Raw genomic sequence first — 22723 nt, 5'->3', positions numbered from 1 at the left:
AGAGAGAGAGAGAGAGAGAGAGAGAGAGAGAGAGAGAGAGAGAGAGAGAGAGAGAGAGAGAGAGATTGGGAGGGCGGGCATATAAACGAGACATATGGCAAGCCGACCGGCATCCTAGCCTACAGGTTCCAGGTCTTAGCACGAGCGAGTTCACTTGCATAATGGGAAACGGACAACTTGAAAATGTACTCGACATAACCTAGTCTGCACGTTTCATCCGATTGTGGTTTGCGTAACGTTATGTGCAAGTATGGGCTCCGACTGCAAGAGTTATTACAGCGCAGAAAAAGTGTTTGTGGAAGGTTTCACGTGTCCCAAGCCGGACAGCGACGCCGCGGCAGTATTCTGTTGCGGGTTCAACGATATGCAATATTGTTGCGATGATTCCAACAGCTTCTTCCCCTATGAATATGGATACATGTGGTGGTTGAGGTAAGATCAATATTGACCTGTTAAAACTGTTGCTGCTGCTAAGTCTATAGTGCGTGGTTTACACTACAGCTGCCAACATGTTGAGTCTTTACACCTCTAATTAAGACTCGATGCATTGCCAGCGTTGGGATTGGGAAGCATGCATTACTGTGTGTTACAGACAGGGCCGTAGCCAGGGTTTAGAAATTAGGGAGGTCCATTTTTTTTAATACAAACTTTATTATCTATAGATCAACTTAAGGTCAGTCACTCACACGTCATTTACAGGACGTGGGGGCACTAGAGTGGCCTAAAGAGTGCACCAAAGCCTTATGCATTTATAATTTGGTGAATGGGCAAAATGCATACCGAAATGAGTTATACAACCCAACCTATTCATTCAAAATGCATTATCTATAATAAAAAGTCACCGGTTGTTGGAACAAATAATTTTACTGAAGTATTAACATATTTCTCCACTTCTTGGCTCACTGAAAGTACACAAAATAAGGACAGACAAAGACAGAGACACATATGAAAATGCAAATGTGACAAGGGAAATAGCACTATACTAGTTAATCTTTACACAACATGAATTACCTTTGGGGGGGCTAGCTGGATCCTCCTGTGTCCAGAGGCATCCCATCGCCTGAGAACTCTCTCCTTGTCTATTGATACATTGGAGTGAACATGCATGATTGCTAGTCCTGAGAGACGTTCATTGGACATACTGGCTCTGAGCCATGTTTTGAGCCCTCTCATGGCAGAGAATGATCTTTCGCAAGCACATGTTGTCACTGAGAGAGTTAGAAACAATTTCAGCACACATTGTATGTTCGGAAAGAAAGGCATGTATGTTGCTTGCAGAGTTTCTAAAGCTGATCCAGGCAGGGCGTCATCTGAGTTGAACTTGTGTCTCCAGCTTCTATTACCTGTTTTACAGTATGTGGGTCAGGTGCGTGATTCTTTTTCCGTGGCCTCTGTTTGCGATGACGCTCTCTGATTGAAAAAAATACCCTCTTTGATTGGTTGAGCGAAGCTGGTTTAGCTCCGAAGGGTCTCTTCCGCCTTGCACCAGGGGCGGAGCTATAGGCGAGGCTGCAGAGGCAGCTGCCTTAGGGCCCGCCCACCGTCTAGCGGGAGGGGGGCCTGGGCCCAGGCCCGGGACTGAATGGAGTTGCCGTTCGCGTGTGGGACTGGATCGAACAGCAACTGGTAACGGCAACTGGGACTGGTGCGTTTGTTTTGATTCTAGGCTCCTCCCGTTTTGCCAGTACTGTGGTACGAGTACGACTGATAGCGTGTGGTTTAGGAACAGGGCGTTTTGCACAAATCCAGCGCTCCCTTTCCTTGGCTGTGACGTAGCCACGTAAGTCTCACAAGCAGCGCGGAGGTGCCACGTTCACGTTACGTGGGAAGAATCGGAAGAACCAGCTTCCGACTGGGAAAAACCATTCACGTCAGCCTCCTAGTTGTAATTCCTACTAGGACATATGGGATTTTTTATAGACCCCGATATCTCCCACTTCGCGTCACAAATTGCGGAAGTATGGATGTGGGCGTTTTGATCGAGTCAATGCGTGAAGGCTTCCTAGTTGTAGCAACGAGATGTCCTCTGGTTCTTCCGCTTCTTCCCACGTAACGTGAACGCGACATCAGAGAAAAATATCGCTTGCTAATGTTGCTATAGGGGCAACAAGCTATGTCCAACATAATAAGTCACCTGAAACATCACCACCGCTACCATGGTGTATTAAAATCCGACGACGCCGAGCAGCTAAAGGGGACATTTACCTAGGACCAGCACAAAGTGTGGATATATTATGATTTAACAAGTCTTATCTGTCCAGGACGATGACAACATTATTGCAGGTAAGCTAACTACTAACGTTATCACGCTAGCTTGGATGCTAACTAACGTAATGTGAATGAATGAATGAATGAAAACTTTATTTAACAGATTGCAGAATGGGTACAATACAGTACGGCTCAATACACACAATTGTTAAGGGGATGCAGACCAGAGAAAGACGTTTGTCTTGTTTACATCAGGGTCCCCCATTTTCAATTCATAGTGATCATAGAAAACATATACATTTACATTTACATTTACATGTATATATATATACATATACATATATATATATATATACGTTACCACCTAGCCACAATCTATGGTATTTCTAGGTTACCACATGGGTGGCGCACGTGAACACTTTGTGAATTATGTGAGGGTGTATCATGATGATGGTAATTTGGCACTTAACGAACGTTACCTATCTCTTTGCCGTTTTGCATAGTGCACTGCATAGTACCAGAGATGACAAAAGTTATGTGGTAACATAGGTCGCATCACTGCCAGTAGTCGGCCTATTACCCAATTCTGACTCTGGTATTAGTCAACTAACGTACTGTTAGTACTGTTAGCCAGTTAGTACTGTTAGCCAGTTAGTACTGTTAGCCAGTTAGTACTGTTAGTCAGCTACTGTAATAACGAAACTGAAATATCTAATGATGATAGTCAATCATAAAGACAGAAAACACTCTCATCACAGACAAGCTGGATCTGGCCAAATACCTAAACATGTCATGGTGAATGAATGAAAACTTTATTTAACAGATTGCAGAATGGGTACAGTACAGCTCAATACATACAATTGTTAAGGGGATGCAGACCAGAGAAACACTTTCGTCTTGTTTACATCAGGGTCCCCCATTTTCAATTCATTATAACATAATGACATACAGATAGACAGTAGTGCTACATCTATACATGACATACCAGATTTGCAAATACAGTACTGTTTGTGATACGAAAAGAGTCCAGAAAAGAGAGTATATACATTTGACGTATTATTATTGTATTGTGATATGTTTTGTTTCATGTTGAAAAAAAAATAGAAAAAAAATAATAATACAATAAATATCCGAGCTGTCAATCTCGCCTCGGGGCCCGTGGGGCATTCCAACCGCCACTGCCTTGCACATATATATTATCTGCTTCGAAGTGGTTATGCTTTGGCCCTCTTTTGAAGAGGGTTATGCTTAAAGTTGGGGCTCTAAGCATAACCCACTTCGAAAGAGGGCCAAAGCATAACCACTTCGAAGCATAGAATATATATGTACAAGGCGGACATTTCTATCCCAGACTCAGAGCCAGGGGAGGAAACTAACTTTTTGGCTTACCAGCCAACTGGCGGGTATCTGATTTTTTTTACCAGCCAAATAGATTTTTTACCAGACAAAAAAAATCGCTAATTGTGATAATTACTTCTTTGTACGTCTTCGTCTAAATTGATTTTCAATCATAGTAAATTAATCACACTGTCTCTACTCTTCAAAATATTACATCATTAAATCACATATTAACATGAAAGAGGGAACTATTCTGGACTGGGTTGGGCTGAACTGGGCAGTGAAAGATGCTGGGTTGGGCTGGTCTAGGTTATACTGAATGATGAATTGAAAATGAATTGAAAATGGGGGACCCTGATGTAAACAAGACGAAAGTCTTTCTCTGGTCTGCATCCCCTTAACAATTGCATGTATTGAGCCGTACTGTACTGTACCCATTCTGCAATCTGTTAAATAAAGTTTTCATTCATCACAGCTCAACTACTAGGAATGTGTGTCTGACTCTTAAGTGCAGGAAATATTCATCAGAAAGGGGGGACATGATGGAGGGAATGGAAAGAGCAGGTTTGACAGGAGCAGGGTTGAAGGGATTGATTGATTGAAAAGTTTCTTAACAGATTGCAGAATGGGTACAGTACAGTTCAATACATACAATTGTTAAGGGGATGCAGACCAGAGAAAGACTTTCGTCTTGTTTACATCAGGGTCCCCCATTTTTAATTCATCATAACATATTGGAGTGTGGAGGAAGTGGACAAGGCATTAAGCAAACAGGACTGAAATGGGGGACCCTGATGTAAACAAGACTAAAGTCCTTCTCTGGTCTGCATCCCCTTAACAATTGTGTGTATTGAGCTGTACTGTATTGTACCCATTCTGCAATCTGTTAATAAAGTTTTCAATCAATCAATCAATACTGGGTTGGGCAGTGAAAGAACCAAGCATTTCACTGTAATGTAATAGCTAAATAAAACAACTTGAACTTGACTTGTTACATTTGCACTCTGGTTGTATGCCAAATGTATTCTGGTTGTACTGTACTTGTGCTGTAAGATGACAATACATTGGAACCGAATCGACAACGCTAGGGGTTCAGCAGGTGTGTTCTGAATGCCAAATATGACAACATCACCGTTGTGAAGGGCATATGGGCGAGTGGTGATATGCTGGGAAACCCGGTAATAATAAAATGTCACTCGGCTGCATTTAAGCAAAGCCGCTCAGTATAGTCGTCCACTATGTTGAATGCGCGTTATGGTAGCTTGTTACATGCTAGGTAGCTAGCCGGCTAATGCTGGTTGACTGTCATTCTCATCCGACTCGAAGGAGACGCGTCGCGTGCTGTTGTTCGCCCCCATGTCAGACCGCACCGATATCCGAAAGCGACGACTCTACATGCAATTATTTTCATCCACTCATGTGTTTTTGTAAGTTTGTCTACGTTGTCAAGCCGGCTGCCGGTGGCAGGAGTTAGTAGGTCTGCGCGCAGTGGTATGTCCACTTCCCCTAGATGGGCGTCATCTTCTAGAAAACGAGTGTTCATTGGAGGAGCTTAGAGCGCATCTGTACAACGATGATGTTCATTGGTTATGGTCTGATTATTATGTGGCGCAAATGGGAGGAATCAAGGGGGGAGTCAGAGTTCGGTTTGTGTCAGTGAGCGAATCAGCAGATTGCAGAATGATTTTTTTGTTTTGTTTTGTAATTACTAGTACTCGCCAGACTGGCGAGTGCTCTTCATGAATTACTCGCCAAACGTAAAAAATACTCGCAATTGGCGAGTAAAGTGGCCTAATTTCCTCCCCTGCTCAGAGCCCTTCGGAGCTAAACCAATCAGAGAGGGTCTTCGCTGTACGCGGGCTAGCCAATCAGAGAGCGTATTCGCAAACAGAGGCTACGGAAAAAAATCACGCAGGTCAGGTAGCCTCTATATTAAAGGCGGCCCAAGAGCCCTTCCGCATACGCCTGATTGGCCCCGGTAAAGCACCCAATGCGCATTTCTTTTTCCCCCACAGGCGGAAATGGAATACATATTTATCCAAACGAGGACCCGATTTGTTATGTCATTTCGGGCGTTTACGAATACATATTTATCCAAACAAGGACCCGATTTTGTTATGTGCTTTCAGGCGTTTACGTTAACACAGCCCAGCTGTCAACTGTACTTAACAGCTGTCAACTGTACACTGTAACGTAATGTGCTTTCGGGCATTCATAACGTTATTTCGCGCGACTGTACATTGTAACGTTAGTTAACACAGCCGTTAACACAGCACAGCTGTCAACTGTACTTAACAGCTGTCAACTGTACGCTGTAACGTTATGTGCTTTCGGGCATTCATAACGTTATTTCGCGCGACTGTACATTGTAACGTTAGTTAACACAGCCCAACACATATGTAATATTAATAGGTTTTGCTATGCATAGAATAACAGAACAGATTGATTGACAGGTGGTGACAAAACGACCTCATGCGCATGAGCGGCGAGCACCTGGCTGAAGCATCTGTTTGGCAAAAGAAAATGCGCATTGCGTGCGCTACCGGGGCCAATCGTGGGAATGCGGAAGGGCTCTTGGGCCGCCTTTAATATAGAGGCGGTCAGGTAGGTCCGGCATGGTCATGCTGGACCTACAAAAGGCCTTCGACACTGTCAATCACACCATTCTGATTGACAAGCTAAAAGCAATTGGTTTTGATAGTCTATCAGTGAGCTGGATGCAATCCTACCTGGAGGGGAGAGAGCAGATGGTGGAGGTAAACGGTACCCTATCCCCCCCCCCTCACAGTAAGCTGTGGTGTTCCACAAGGAAGCATACTAGGTCCGCTACTGTTCCTAATTTATGCAAATGACATGTCGTCAGCTTGTGACTGCAACTTGTTCCTGTTTGCGGACGACTCAGCCCTGCTGGTCTCTGACAAGAACAAGTTACAGGTTGAAAAAACCCTCATCTGCATATGGCTCGCTGATAACAAACTATCATTACACATGGGCAAAACGGAGTCCATTCTCTTCGGTTCAAATAACAAACTAAGCAAGACCGACGGCTTCTCAGTTACAGTGGGTGACAATATTGTCACAAGGAAAGAAGATATTACCTACCTGGGTTCCATCCTAGAGGCAAATCTTTCCTGTGACAAAATGGCATCCAATGTAATAAAAAAAAGTCAACCAACGAACTCGATTCTTGTACCGGATCTCCTCACTGGTAAACAAGAATACCCTGAAGACTCTGGCAGGAGCACTCATTCAAGGGTACTACGACTATGCTTGCACCTCATGGTACCAAAGCACCTCAAAGGCGCTAAAAACAAAATTACAAACATCTCAAAACAAACTGGTCAGATTACTGCTTGACCTTACTCCTAGAACCCACCTCACCCCTGCCCACTTTGACAACCTAGGATGGCTTAGAGTAGACGACAGAGTACAGCAACTTGCAATGGGCCTGGTCTACAAGATACACTACACGACCAAGGTACCCATGTACATGTCAAAATACTTCCCAAAGGTCAGTGAATACCACGATCACAACACCAGAGGGAGCTCCACAAATCATGTTAAACCCAGATTCGGCTCAAACAAGGGACTAAACACTAGGGATGGGTACCTTTCACATTTGAACCGATACCGGTACCTGTGAATCGATACAGGTACCCAACGGTACCTTTTTTCGGTACTTTAGTCTCAAGAAATTTAATTTACCTACCTCAGTCGTAAAAAGAAAATCCAAACTTCAAATAACTACAATTTTGACAGTTTTCGGCTTGTCATTGCTCCGACTGCTTTGTTGTTGAATCAAGTCAAATCCTAGGTAAGCATATATTGTGCGTGTGAACGTTGACATGAAAAGAAAAAAGTTAAAAAAAAGTTAAAAAAGTTAATAAAAAAAATAATAAAAAAACGTTTTTTTTATTTATTTCTTTTTTCTTTTTTTGGTTTCTCACTTGATTCGATACTCGGTAGTACCGACGTGTTTCGGTTCGGTGCCTCAAAAGTACCGAATTCGGTACCCATCCCTACTAAACATATTTCGCAATTATGCCACATCAATGTGGAACGCCCTACCCAAAGCTGTAAAGGAATGTGAATCACTACCCACTTTCAAAAACACTCTCAAAAAACACCTAAGGGAGACTGCAACTCGAAACTGGCCCCTGTAAATGTCCGAACACAACCCCCTCCAATGTACAGTAAATTACCAAGTATGGTCTTGTCAATATTCCAATGTACAGTTTTGTTTGTACAGTTGTACAGTGTCCCCCCCCCCCCACCCCTCCTACCCAACCTCCCCCCACTCCTACCCAACCCCCCCCCCCCCCCCCCCACCCAACCACCTCCAATGTACAGTCCCCCCCCACCCCCACCCCCCCCCCCCACCTACCCAATCCAATGTACAGTTTCTACGTCAAATGTATATACTCTTTTTTCTGGACTCTTTTTTTTATCACAAACAGTACTGTATTTGCAAATCTGGTATGTCATAAATGTATAGATGTAGCAGTACTGTCTATCTGTATGTCATGTATGTCATATATGTTACGATGAATTGAAAATGGGGGACCCTGATGTAAACAAGACGAAAGTCTTTCTCTGGTCTGCATCCCCTTAACAATTGTATGTATTGAGCTGTACTGTACTGTACCCATTCTGCAATCTGTTAATAAAGTTTTCAATCAATCAAACCACTCTACCAGCTCTTCCTCTTTTTCTTTGGTCAGCTTTTTTATGTCTTTTGGTACCAGGTAAGCTGCCAGTACGCGTGAATACTTTCCCCAAGGCAGTTGTCCTTCCGCGTTCGGTTTGCGCGCCCTGATTGGCCACTGACTCTTCTCTCAACGCCCAATCGCGTTACTCCTAACGCTCGCTCCTAACTTTCAGAACTTCTCTCAGTTCCACAAGTCCATCACATCAGCTACCTACCTGCATCAATATACTACTATCAACTAACTCGCTACCGCCGTGCATCAATATACTAACTAGCACATCAATGCACTAACTACTACCGCCGTGCATCGCTATACTGCTACCGCCGTGCATCAATATACTAACTAACTAGCACATCAATGCACTAACTACTACCGCCGTGCATCGCTATACTGCTACCGCCGTGCATCAATATACTAACTAACTAGCACATCAATGCACTAACTACTACCGCTGTGCATCGCTATACTGCTACCGCCGTGCATCAATATACTAACTAACTAGCACATCAATGCACTAACTACTACCGCTGTGCATCGCTATACTGCTACCGCCGTGCATCAATATACTAACTAGCACATCAATGCACTAACTACTACCGCCGTGCATCGCGATACTGCTACCGCCGTGCATCAATATACTAACTAACTAGCACATCAATGCACTAACTACTACCGCCGTGCATCGCTATACTGCTACCGCCGTGCATCAATATACTAACTAACTAGCACATCAATGCACTAACTACTACCGCCGTGCATCGCTATACTGCTACCGCCGTGCATCAATATACTAACTAACTAGCACATCAATGCACTAACTACTACCGCTGTGCATCGCTATACTGCTACCGCCGTGCATCAATATACTAACTAGCACATCAATGCACAAACTACTACCGCCGTGCATCGCTATACTCAGGGAGCGAAATTAACTTTTTGACTCACCGGCCAGTGGCGGGTAGATGGGAAGAATCTACCCGCCAAGCATATTTCTTAACCGCCAACTTTCTTTTGATACAATTTTTTTTTATTATTATTTTATATAGATTTTTTTTTTAATAAAATATATATATTATATAATCATACTTGTGATTGTGTTATCTGCGAGACATCGCCACCTCGCTGTCTGCAAACAGCTCCACTGTCTGTGTGTATACTCGAGTGGCCTCCAGCTCCAGCAAGGATTCTCCGGGGGTGCAGCTGGGCCCTAAATGCTACATTCAGCATGCAAAAGAATTCTCCGGCGCTGCACCTGGACCCTAGTCAGCAGCCCTCACTCATGCGATGTAAACCAGGGACTCTAATACGCATGTTGTTGTTGTAGGACATTGATGCCAAGAGCTATCTGTAGCTACTGCTGGATGGCGTTGGGACAACGCCTCAGTGAACTATTTAGTTTACTGCGACATTTCGTAGTGACTAGTTACCTAGCCAACGGAGGTATTATGCACTGGACTATTGCTGGAGGATTTGTTGATGTCGGGAGCTATCCGTAGCTAGCCGGCTGGATAACGTTACACAATGCCTCGTGTATTAAACTAAGTGAATAGTTGACTGGGTCATTTTGTAACGGTAGCTAACGTTATCTCACGAAGGTCCCACACTGACTAGACTAACGTCACAGTGAGGCAATAGCCTCTGTTTACATGCAGGCATTAGCAGCAGCAGCAGCAGCAGTGCTAACTAACGTCACGGTGACTCGGAGGCAATAGCCTCTGTTTACATGCAGGCATACAGAAACAGGTGGGGAGGGGCTAGCAGCAGTGCGCGGTGCGCGCTTCATGTCGGCTGAGACAGCGAGTGAGAACTCCGCTAAAGAATTGGATCATGATTTTCGGTTTTCACATGACTATTTGATAGCCCGTCACACGGCGCTCAGACGTCTCAGTGGGAGGCGCCAAACGTAAAAACTGAGCGCAAATGGCGGGTGGCGCTCTCTAGTTTCGGTCCCTGGCTATACTGCTACCGCCGTGCATCAATATACTAACTAGCACATCAATGCACTAATAACTACTACCGCCGTGCATCGCTATACTGCTACCGCCGTGCATCAATATACTAACTAGCACATCAATGCACTAACTACTACCGCCGTGCATCGCTATACTCCTACCGCCGTGCATCAATATACTAACTAGCACATCAATGCACTAACTACTACCGCCGTGCATCGCTATACTGCTACCGCCGTGCATCAATATACTAACTATTGATGTGATGTCGATTGATATGAATAGCGTGTTACGTTAATATAGAGATGAAAACACTACGTTATTGATGTGATGCCGATTGATATGAATAGCGCGTTACGTTAACCTGAGATGAAAACACTACGTTATTTATATTGATGTGATGCCGATTGATATGAAGAGATGAAAACACAACGTTATTGATGTTATGCCGATTGATATGAATAGTGCGTTACGTTAATATAATATTGATGTGATGCCAATTGATATGAATAGCGCATTATACGAGGAAATGGGCTGTGGAACTGAAAGCTAGGGGCAACGCGATTGGGCGCTGAGAGGCCAATCAGGGCGCGCAAACCGAACGCGGAAGGACAACTGCCTTGGGTAAAGTATTCACGCTGCCAGTACTGCTGGGTCATTTCTTTGGGAGAACCTGGCATCCAGTTCACTGGTGATATGGTCAAGGAAAGGATAAAAAAGATTTATCCTGTAGTGATCTTCTACTGACTCTGTGGGTACATTAGGTCTATAGTTCTGTTTCACAGACACACTTCGTTTGACTGGGACAACGTTCACAGAGTTGGCCATGGATGAGGCTTTTTGAAAACAGCTGCTGAATGCTTGCTCACATCTGTGTGGCTATGACCTCACGTACATTCCTTGCTTCCTTGTATGCTGTGATGTCCAAGTTAGTCGACTGTAAGGTTTTGGTGAGGGGTTGCAGGAAACCCAGGACATGGTTAGTTATCACAGCAGTAATGATGGTCTCAAATGATTCCATACAATGCCGGAGATTGCAGGCCTTTCCAGAGCTTGAGGTTGGTTGTGTCTCCATGGTCTCTAAAGCAGAATGTGCAGCAGTGTAACGATCCCAGGTCCTGTGGGAGAACAATAACACTGGACACTCTCTACCTCCTTTCAATGGTCTGAACAATAACACTGGACACTCTCTACCTCCTTTCAATGGTCTCTAGGGCTGACCTTCGAATTCTTTTTTGGAATTCGAAGCTTCGGGCCGAGATTCGATTGTAATTCGAAGCTTCGAGATCAAATAAAAAAATTATTATATTTTTTTTATGTTGTGGGACTTGTACAGCACTTTGTCAGTGCTGTAAAGTTTAAACCTTTTTAAATCTTAGACAAACAACACTTTGCTTTCATGAAATATTGTAAGCAGTCATTTGAGGCTTTATAAAAGCAGCACAATGAACACAAATCTGTCAGTGCCGAGTCCGACCTCATCTTAAATAACAAACAGCATTGCTTGTTGTAGTTAACAAAGAGAGGCAGAGTTGATTTAGCAAAAAAAATAAAATGTAATCGAATTTTATTTTCATATTCGAATCCCATGCCCATCGAACGAAGCTTCGAAGTATTTAAGACGGCCCTAATGGTCTCATACCACCCTCTAGTGGTCACCAGCTAGCACATTTAACATATTGACTAATGTTATTCAGATAATTAATAGTATGATTGGTGTGATTTCGTGGTGTGTGTTGTCATTGTTGTCGTTCCCTTCCCTGGTGTGATGTTCTCTCCTGTCTAGGGATGGGAATTGATAGGATTTTATCGATACGATTCCATTATCAATTCTGCTTATCGATTCGATTCTTTATCGATTCCCTTATCGATACCTGATCAATTTATAATTTAAATAAATAAATTGGAAATGCAACAGAACTAAGCTGGTTAGAATAACAACATGCAACTTGACATTTCTGATTGTCATTTATTGTTGAGCCCCCATGTCAGGGGCGACAGTGGCTCGGGAGGTAGAGCAGTCGTCTGGCAATCCGGAGGTTCCCGGTTCGATTCCCGCTCCTCCCGGGAAGCGCGTCGATGTGTCCTTGAGCAAGACACTTAACCCCTAACTGCTCCCGATGAGCAGGTTGGCACCTTGCATGGTTGCCGCCGCCGTCGTTGTGTGAATGTGTGAGTGATTGGGTAAAATGTAAGTAACAAATTGGAAAGCGCTTTGGATAAAAGCGCTATATAAAAAAGCAGCCATTTACCATGTCAGAAAAATACAAAAACTGTAAAAAATAAAACATTAACTATAGCTTACACTTAAATAAAATAATGTATTTGAGATTCTCTTAAAATGTATTTATTTTTTTATTCTTAAACTAATTTAATCTATTGAATAACAGGTCGTTATTCCTCTGACTTCTGTCTCACACACACACACACACACACACACACACACACACACACACACACACACACACACAGAGCTCCCTCCCCGGGCCCCTGTCCTGTAAGGTATTGGCTTGTGTTGCTACACGGACACATTTGTATGTTGCACCACGGTACTTGCTGTCTTACCCAGTACAGACTAGTAAACAACACGCCGTCTCTTATTATATGTGAACTAAAGAGTACAAGGTTTACACACAACAGCCCCCACCCGCTGTTTTATTGTATTTGTACCTGTACTATCCGCTGTCAGCTGTTTATCTCTCTCTGAGAGCTTGATTAAGTAGCGTTAGCTCACGTTAGCTCCGTGGCTAATTTTAGCTCACCCTGAACTAAATCAATGACTAGGTTCTAAAGCATTCAAGTAGTTTTCACTGCACATAGAAGTAGCCAAACAGCGGGAGCATTTCGGGAGCATATTACCAAAACCCAGGCAATTTCGAGCCCTTAATGAATCAAATAGAGTCTGCCATGGCTACATGCTAACGCTAACGTTATTGCGCAACTGTAGGAAAAACCTGGCAGCGATAAGGGAATCGAAAGTCACGGGAGCCACACGGTTCCAGGCATCGGCCAATTAGGAACCGGTTCCCATCCCTACTCCTGTCTGGTGTTGTTGTTATCTTTGCTTGTGTTTAGTTTGTTAAATTTGTGTTAGACTGGCCTGGCCACGTGAATATTTTAGGCAACCAACTTGTGTTTAGCGTTTCTCTGATTGGCCAATACGCCCATGTGACCACGGCAGCGCGAGAGAGCTGCAGCACGGAAATAGGCTGTCTATTGCCTCGCGCTGCAGCGCGGAAATAGGCTGTCTATTGCCATTCTCTAAGACAAACTCTAACCTTAACCAGCTCCTTAACAGCGCCTAAACTTAACCCTTCTAACCTTAAGCAACTCAGAAACAATGCCTAACCTTAACCAACTCCGAAACAATGCCTAAACTTAACCGGCGAAAGAATGCACGTTAAAAAATATTGCCATTCTCTAAGACAAACTCTAACCTTAACCAGCTCCTTAACAGCGCCTAAACTTAACCCTTCTAACCTTAAGCAACTCCGAAACAATGCCTAACCTTAACCAACTCCGAAATAATGCTTAAAGTTATGCCTAAACTTAACGGCGAAAGAATGCGAATGCACGTTAAAAAAAAATTGAGCTAGTTCTGGATAGTAAAAAAGGGCGGATTACTGCTACATAATTCTGCCGCGATGGAGCTCCGCGTCCGCTCTGCCGCTACGCTCCGCTGCTGCGTCGCCGCGGCTAGACGCAAGTTGGGCGTGGTTAGACACAAGTTGGTTGCCTTTAATATTCACGCGGCCTGGCCAGGTGTTGCCAATGTTAATTAGTGTGGTGGGTGTTTCTCTCTCTCCTCGTCGTGGCGTGATTTCCTCCTGTTACCTGTTTCCTGCCCACGTCGTTGCTCCCCCTTGGTTGTCTAGTAAGTGTAGTGTTTGTTTTACGTTCTCCAGTTTATTGTTCTTATGTCAGTTAGTTTGACGTACAGTCAGCACCGAGGAACAGCACCTGGGGACCCGGCCTCTGGTACCCACCAAGTACTAACCCACGACCGCACGTACGGGGAGACTCGCCCAGGAGGCCTCTTCCCCTACGCTCACCAATGTACCAGCCATCCATGGCATCGTACCTTGGCACACCGACGTTCCCAGACTTTACGCGCGAGGACAGAGCACAGTACACGGAATTACGCATGTGTTTGGAGACTATGATGTCCGATGTCCCCGACGAGTCGTACAAATATGCCATCCTCCTCAAGCATCTCAAGGTGCCCAGAGCGCATAACATAGCGCTGGCATATTCCAACTCAAGCACCCCATACTCCGCGGCTCTGGTGGCCCTCGACCAGCGTTATGGACGCATATGGGATTACGTGATCCAAGAAATACGGGATATCGACTGCCTCCCCCCAGCCAAAGACAATAGAGCACTGGATGACCTCTCTATCAAGGTACAATCCCTCGTGGGGATGCTGGGGTCCCAAAAGGAGAAGGGGAGATATGAACTGTATGCAAATTCTAATGTGGAGCGAATACTGGAGAAGCTCCCTCCAGCCCGCCAAGAGCGTTTTCGGCGGCAGAGAGACCACTGTGATCCCAACGGCCCAGAGCCATCCCTCCTAGACCTGGCCGCTTTCCTCGCAAGGGAAGTTAGCAGCCTACGACTGGACACATTCGTGTGGAGTGGATCTAGCCCAAGAGATGGACCTCGGAGGTCCAACGATAACCGCCGGTCAGTGACAGTTATGCACCAGGCTGAGTCAGTGCCGCAGCACAAGAACCACAGCACCCCCCAGACCAAGGGGAAGTGGAAGATTGTATGCCAGTACTGTGAAAAGGAACATTGGCTGTCTCAATGTGACACCTTCAAGAAGCTGACCGCTGGCGAGGTGAGTCAGTGGATCAAAGCCAACCGCCGCTGCTTCCGCTGCGCGCGCAGCCATATGGCAGCTGAGTGCCGCCTAAAGAAATGATGCAGCAAGTGCGACGGCGCCCATTTGGAGGTCCTACACGACAGCAACAAGAAGAAACCCGTACCCCCAAGCAGCTCGAGAGTGAACGTCATGTACATAGACCCTGCGAAGAGCGGGAGCTCCCGAGTGCTCTTGAAGGTGGTCCGAGTGATCTTAAGCTACGAGGACAAGGTCATGGACACTTACGCCGTCCTAGACGATGGGTCAGAAAAGACTCTCCTCCTCGCATCCGCCGCAGCCCGGCTGGGTCTGCGGGGGAGCGAAGAAACAATGACAATCCGTACCATTAGAAGAGACCTGAAGACCATAAAGGGTGAAAATGTCTCCTTCACGATAGCAGCGGTCGGGCAGCCCGAGAAGCAGTATAGCATCACTAATGCCTTCACCAGCTACGACATAGGCCTGTCACAGTACACCTACCCCATCCCAAAGCTGATGGAGAAATACGTGCACCTACGTCAACTACCTATACCGCTCATCGACGACGCCACCCCGACCCTGCTCATAGGATCCGACCATGCACACCTCATCGTCCCAACGGACCGGGTCCACATCGGGCCCAGAGGCTGTCCAGCAGCGGTCGAGACCCGCCTGGGTTGGACACTACAAGGCCCCCTCTCCGGGTCTTCCAACCGACCGACAGCCACTCGCTGTCTCTACACGAGGATAAACGAAGAAGACACCACCCTCTTGCAGCACGTCGAGAGGCTATGGACATTAGACGCGATGCCATCTAAGAATGAAAAGAAACTCGTTCGCTCAAAGGAAGACACTTATGCCATAGCCCTTGTAGGATAATAATAGTATTCAAATAGGAATAGAGTCAAATGACTTGCTCACTCAGAGGGTCCAGATAATAAGGTTTATTACCCAGATCAAATCAAATCATTACAACAATAGAGAATATGGCTGGAGATCTTACCTAAACAGACCAGCTCCGTCAGTCAGGTAAAAAGATCCCGTTCCCCAGTTGGGGGAGCAGTTAAGTACCAGGTGAACAATGGGGGGAGTGAGGGGAGGGGAGGAAGGGGGCGTAGTTCATACATATATTCCACAGTTGGGTCCTTTTCTCTTTTATAATGTGGCTGGGACAAGTATTCTCAGATGTATGACTGGAATAGTTAAGGTCAGCATAACATGAGATAATAAATGGGATAAAATAGTAAAATTATAAACTTTGTAACTGAGGGGTACAATTCCCTGACTGTATTGTTAGATATGATACTTACTACCACTACCTCTTGTACTTTAGACTCTGGCCACCCAGTACTAGGCATAAATAATTATGGTAAACACTCCCACGTAGATGAAACGATCCAACACAAATGTACCAAGTCGAAAGTCTGCGTTTAATAATAATTAATACATAGCAAAAGGTATGTAGAGCAATCACTTAATTACATTTATGATTTGAAATAGGATGCACTTTTATGGCAAATGAGTATTCGTTGGTATATCAATAGAGAACGTCCAATCTCTGGTGGCGCAGGCGGTAAATATACAACCTGGAATATTTAAGGAATAATAGCAATGATACTTTAATGATTATAGAACTGGATACACTAGGGGGGAATTCCGGTCGCTTGTAAGACAACTGGAGAAGGGGGGGGGGGGGTAGAGTCTGGCTGTATCCGTCTGGCCGAGGGTATCCTGGGAGAACCCACGGTTGTGCGGCTCGGTGCCTCAGCGATCCTCGATCCACAGATGAAAGCAGTTGGACTCTCTGTGGGCCGGCTTCCTTCGGTCCACGATGGAGAGACGTGAAGCGACCTCGTCGTGTAGAGCGTCTCCTCACCTGTCGTCCTCTCCGGGGGGGGGGTTTCCAACACACGGCAGTGTTGGTCTTTATCCATAGAATAATCACTGTATACAAAGCATAATCCGTGCCTGGGAAGGCGGGCTGTCGTCGGTAGAATAATCCGGTATGCAGGTCCACTCGCTCGTCGGCTCTGGGGCTCCTCGGGTGCAGCCTCACATGGGGTCGGCCACCCTGGATAAGCAGCCAGTTCTCTGCCCGAAACGATGGGGTACTGACTACGATAGTATTCTCACCGCACGAAGCACTACATATGAATAGACTATTATTAGCTTAATAGACTACGTCCAACTCGACGATATAGTGCCAAATATGACTATTCAAATATTAATATACACGATGTCTCAATACCGATGGTAGGCCGAACTTGGCCTTACTCCCACACGTGGCGTCGCGGGGAGGCTTTACGTCTGTCACTCTATTGGAGGGTAAGAAACTGGACTAAAAAAGGAAGTCCTACTTTAGTAGCGCAGTATATATACGCACTATGAACAAATAGTACCGTTAGTGGTGCGGTAGCCAGATTCCTACGCGGAACTAGGACTTGTTCGTACATGTTGAGCGGTACGTTTGAACTGGGTCTGGGGGGTATGGCAGCCTGGCACCAAGGTCTCGACCAATAGTAGAATGGAGACTATTATGGGATGTTCAGTAGGCTAGAATGGATATTCAATGCATATTGTACAAGGAATATACAAGGGATATCAGGGAATATTAGAGAATATACAAATACAATTAAATATATATATACAAATAAATATATATATTCGGTTTAATCTGGCCCTTCACAACAAACTTGTTGTGACCTATTTTGGTCATAGGGTCAATGAATGATAAAATAGTAAACACATGAGATACACAATTTAAAGGAATGATAAAATAAACAATTAAAGGAATGAAAGTAAATATAAAATGAATTAATAAATGAAACAATTAAAGGAATGAAAGTAAGTCTAAATGAATTAGAATAGTAAACAATGAGATAAAATGGTAAAAACATGAATGGAATAGGACTTAATTCAAATATGACCATCAGCTCTGTGAATGACAGGAATGTTTGAGAGATATAAAATGAATTAAAATAGTAAACAATGAGATAAAACTGTAAAAATATACATCATTTAAAGGTTGGATAAAGAAATGAAAAGAAATATAAAATGAATTAGAATAGTAAACAATGAGATAAAATGGTAAAAACATGAATGGAATAGGACTTAATTCAAATATGACCATCAGCTCAGTGAATGACACAATTTACAGGAATGTTTAAGAGAGATATAAAATGAATTAAAATAGTAAACAATGAGATAAAACGGTAAAAATATACATCATTTAAAGGTTGGATAAAGAAATGAAAAGAAATATAAAATGAATTAGAATAGTAAACAATGAGATAAAATGGTAAAAACATGAATGGAATAGGACTTAATTCAAATATGACCATCAGCTCTGTGAATGACAGGAATGTTTAAGAGAGATATAAAATGAATTAAAATAGTAAACAATGAGATAAAACGGTAAAAATATACATCATTTAAAGGTTGGATAAAGAAATGAAAAGAAATATAAAATGAATTAGAATAGTAAACAATGAGATAAAATGGTAAAAACATGAATGGAATAGGACTTAATTCAAATATGACCATCAGCTCAGTGAATGACACAATTTACAGGAATGTTATAGAAATGAAAAGAAATATAAATGAATTAAAATAGTAAGGTTTAGAGGTTCTGCATTGTGGATTCTAGTGCGTATCTGTGGAAGTATGGTGCGAGGGGGTTGGTGGGTTCGTCTTGCGTTTCTTCTCTCATGGTCGTGGCGATCATCATGGTTATCGGGGGGGGTTGGCTTGTGCAGAGTACTTTTGTGATGTATCCAACTCCGAATTTTATAGTATGCACACACACTACTAGGATAACAAATATTATTACTGCATACATAATGTACCGAACTACCACTGCTCCTATTGTACCAAGTTTCTCGGTCATCCAATCGGACATGGTATACGTTGGGGGGATGTGTGCGGCTCTGGAGATGTTGTGCAGGTGTTCAATGATGCTTGGTATAGTTATGTTGTCGTTTGCAGGTATGTAGACACAGCATTCTTGACCGATTAGTTTACATGTTCCTCCAGTACTAGATAGCAGGAAGTCCAGTGCTGCTCTGTTCTGCAATGTCATCAATCTGATTGATGTCAGTTCGTTGCTGACGAGTGACAGTCCTTCAGCATCTGTGTTGGCTAAGTCTTCTATCAGTGTGGATAGGTCTGCGATTTGATCTAGGGCTGACATCACACCATAGGAGGGGATTAGTGCTCTGAAAAAGTCGCATGTCTTGCAGGCCCGGTCATGTGTGTGGAAGTGATTTGCGTGGCGTGTCTTTCTAGTCAGTGGGTGTTGTGGTAGGGTCGGTGTCACTCTCATGGCTGGCACTAAATATCCTAATGCACATGTGCCTTTCCATCCGGGTGGAAGGGACGGGTAAGCTTGTGCGCCACATATCCAGTAGGTCCCAGGCGGTGCTGGTGTTGTCGTTCGTTGGGTGGTGGGGGGTTCTTTGGTTGTGGGTTTCAGTGGTGTCTTTACAGGGTGGATGTTGTCCCAGGGTGGTGTTAATCTTTGTTGGCGGATGGGGTAGATATTGTCTCTGGTCCGGGGGGATATCGTTCTTCGTTTGCGGGTCGCCTGGGGCACTTCACAATGTTCCAACACCCCGACATTCTTTCCCCAACCCTTTTGAGATACACATTCTGTAAACTTCACTGGGGTAATAGAAACTGGTATTCCATTTGTATCATGACTTTGTCGAATCTTCATGTTTGATTTTGTGCAGCTTTCAGCTGTCCCTGTGGACTTGTTTAGAGAGGCTTTGTGGCATTCTGTTAGTGGGAGGCCCATTAACGGAAAACCATCTTCGGTAGAATGGGGTATTAAACCGCATACATAGCAATTTGATTGGTTAGCAAAATGTGCGACTGCTTGGCTTAGCTTTAAATATAGGTTGTTGCGGTGATTGTTAACGTATCTTTTGGTGCGTTCAACTGCTTTCCCCTTACCGCCCTTAAACCCATTGGTCCATGATTGAGGTTCGTCCAGTGTCGCCCACACAATGCATCCCGCTATGCCACATGCGATGATTAAGCAGTTCCAGTTGGTGGTCATTTTTCCTATTGTTATTGGTCTCATGGTAGATTTGCCCTTTTGCAGTGGGATGCGTGGATCCAGGATGCTTTTCCGTCGCACTTTACTGCCGTGTCCGTTACTAGCAGCACCTGAAATGGACCAGACCATCTGGGGTTTAGTTTACTTTTTCTTTTGAACACCATTATATATACATAGTCACCTGGGTTCAATCCATGACATGGTGTTGTTGGTGGTTGTGGTTGTGCCTGCCTCACTAAGGGGTGGAGTCTCTTCATCTGGGCACACAAAGCTTTGTAATAGTTAATAGCAATTTCGTCTGCTAGCAATAACTGGACTTGTGATAACGGGGGAAGCATTGTGGTTGGTGTCGACATTGGACGTCCAAATAATATCTCGTGAGGTGACAATCCTGTTCCTCTGTTTGGCATTGATCTCATTTGCATTAATACTAAGGGGAGGGCGTCGGGCCATTTAAGGCCTGTCTCTGTACATGTCTTAGCTAGACGGTTCTTGATGGTTGAGTTTTGTCTTTCTACCGCACCTGCACTTTCAGGGTGGTAGGGTGTGTGCAGGTGTATTTTCATGCTTAATGCGGTAGATAAGTTGTTTATCAGTTGTGCCGTAAAGTGCGTACCTCTGTCTGAATTTATGGAGTGTGGACACCCGAATCTTGGAATTATTTCTCTGACTAATACCTTAGCTACTGCTTGAGCGTCGTTGCGTCTGCATGGGAAGACTTCGACCCATTTAGAGAACATATCTACTAAGACTAGCGCGTACTGGTATCCCATGCTTTTTTCTAATTGGATGAAATCCATTTGGATGTTAACAAATGGTCCCCAAGGTGGTGGGTGGGCGCCACGTCTAGTCTTTATAGCTTTACCTATATTGTGTTGATTGCATACAACACATCTTGAGCAGTATTGGTGAGCTAAACTGGTGATGCCTGGTGCGTGCCACTGTGAAGTGATACTGCCCACCATTGCGAATTTTGACACGTGGCTAAGTCCATGTGCTAATCTTACTAACAGGGGGAGGAGTTGTTTTGGAGCTACAACTCTACCGTCAGCATGTTTCCACATGCCGTCTGGCATTTTGGAACAACCTGCTGACGTCCATACTGGCCACTCAGATGTCGCCTCTGCCTGTAATGAAACGACATGATCAAAAGTGGGAGTATTATCATTGGCGATTGTGATAGCCATTTGTTTTACCAACAGGGAGGGGACGGTCGCTGCCCTTTTGGCACAGTGATCCGCTCTGGCGTTTCCCTTTGCAACCAGAGAAGGAGAAGAAGAATGTGCAACACATTTTACAACAGCCAATAGCTTAGGAAGTAAACACGCCTCTAGTAGGTTAGTGACTAATACAGCATGTTTGATGGGAATGCCTGATGTCTTAATGAACCCTCTGTGTTTCCATATTAATCCCACATTGTGCACTACATTGAACGCATAACTTGAGTCGGTGAAAATTGTAGCAGACTTACCCCTGGCCAACACGCACGCTCTCGTCAAAGCGAAGATCTCCGCTGCCTGTGCTGAACAATTATTAGGTAGTTTTGCACTTTCAATCATCACATGGTCATCAACAACAGCGTATCCAGCATTCAAATCACATCCATTAGTGTGTCTTGACGCGCTACCGTCAACATAATATACTAGATCACTGTTAACTAGTGGTGTTTGTTGTAAGTCGGCTCTGGGTGAGGTGACAGCTGAGATTGTATCAATACAGTTATGTGACATTTCGTTATCCTCATATAGGGGAACAAAATTTGCTGGGTTTATTGGCGGTGCACGTTTTATGGTCAAGTTTGGGTTTGCCAATAGGATCGCTGTGTATGTAGTGTGTCTGGATGCTGATAAGTGTTGTGTAGCTGCGTTTTGTAAAATAATACACACAGAATGTGGGACGTAGACTGTTACTGGATGTTCTAGAGTAATGTTGGCGCTTCTCGATACGCAGAACGCGGCTGCAGCAACTGACCGTAGACACGGAGCATACCCCAAGGCTACACTATCAAGTCTTTGTGAATAGTATGCTATTGGTCTCATCTTGTCGCAATTTCTCTGGGCTAGGATCCCTGTCGCATAGCCTTCTCTTTCTGCGGCAAAAAGTGAGAATTCCATACTGTAGTCTGGCATGCCAAGGCCGGGCGCTGTGGTTAAAGCTTCTTTCATTGCTTGGAACGCAAGTTGTAGTGTCGGAGTCCATGCGATCTGTTTGGGTTGGTCAGATAACGTTAGTGCACGAAGAGGCTGGTCTAGTGCGGCGTAGTTGAACACGTGTTGGCGACAAAAATTAGCTGCTCCCAAAAATGATAGCATTTCTGTCTTTGATTTTGGATTGGGGCAGTTTTGCAGAGCTTGTACTCGGGTGTGGGATATTACCCGTTTCGAACCGTCGAGTGTGTGTCCCAGGTATTTTACTCTGGTTTTGCAAAACTGTAGTTTTGGCAATGACGCTTTGTGTCCTTTGTTTGCAAGGGCAGTCAATAGTATGACAGAGTCTGTGTGGCATGCTGCTTCACTTGGGGATGACAACAATAGGTCATCTATGAACATTAACAGTGTACTTCCGCCGGGGAACTGTATATCTTTTAGGTCGTGGTGCAAAGCTTGACTATACA

At 44.4% G+C, this 22723-nt stretch overlaps 1 protein-coding gene across 1 annotated transcript in view; it reads left to right on the top strand.

Moving 5' to 3' along the window:
- Window positions 1-250: 250 nt before the first annotated feature.
- The window catches only part of LOC311223125 (protein shisa-like-2A), a gene marked incomplete at both ends in the record, with an annotated part of 53450 nt that continues 30977 nt past the window's right edge, over window positions 251-22723 (top strand). The window contains one exon of the mRNA XM_084307875.1: window positions 251-432. Coding sequence (XP_084164001.1) covers window positions 251-432 — 182 coding nt within the window. The remainder of the gene's footprint in view (window positions 433-22723) is intronic.

Source organism: Notolepis coatsorum (assembly GCF_963971535.1).
Source record: "Notolepis coatsorum genome assembly, chromosome: 2".
Taxonomy (NCBI): Eukaryota; Metazoa; Chordata; class Actinopteri; order Aulopiformes; family Paralepididae; genus Notolepis; species Notolepis coatsorum.
This window is presented reverse-complemented; position numbering and strand designations above follow the sequence as displayed.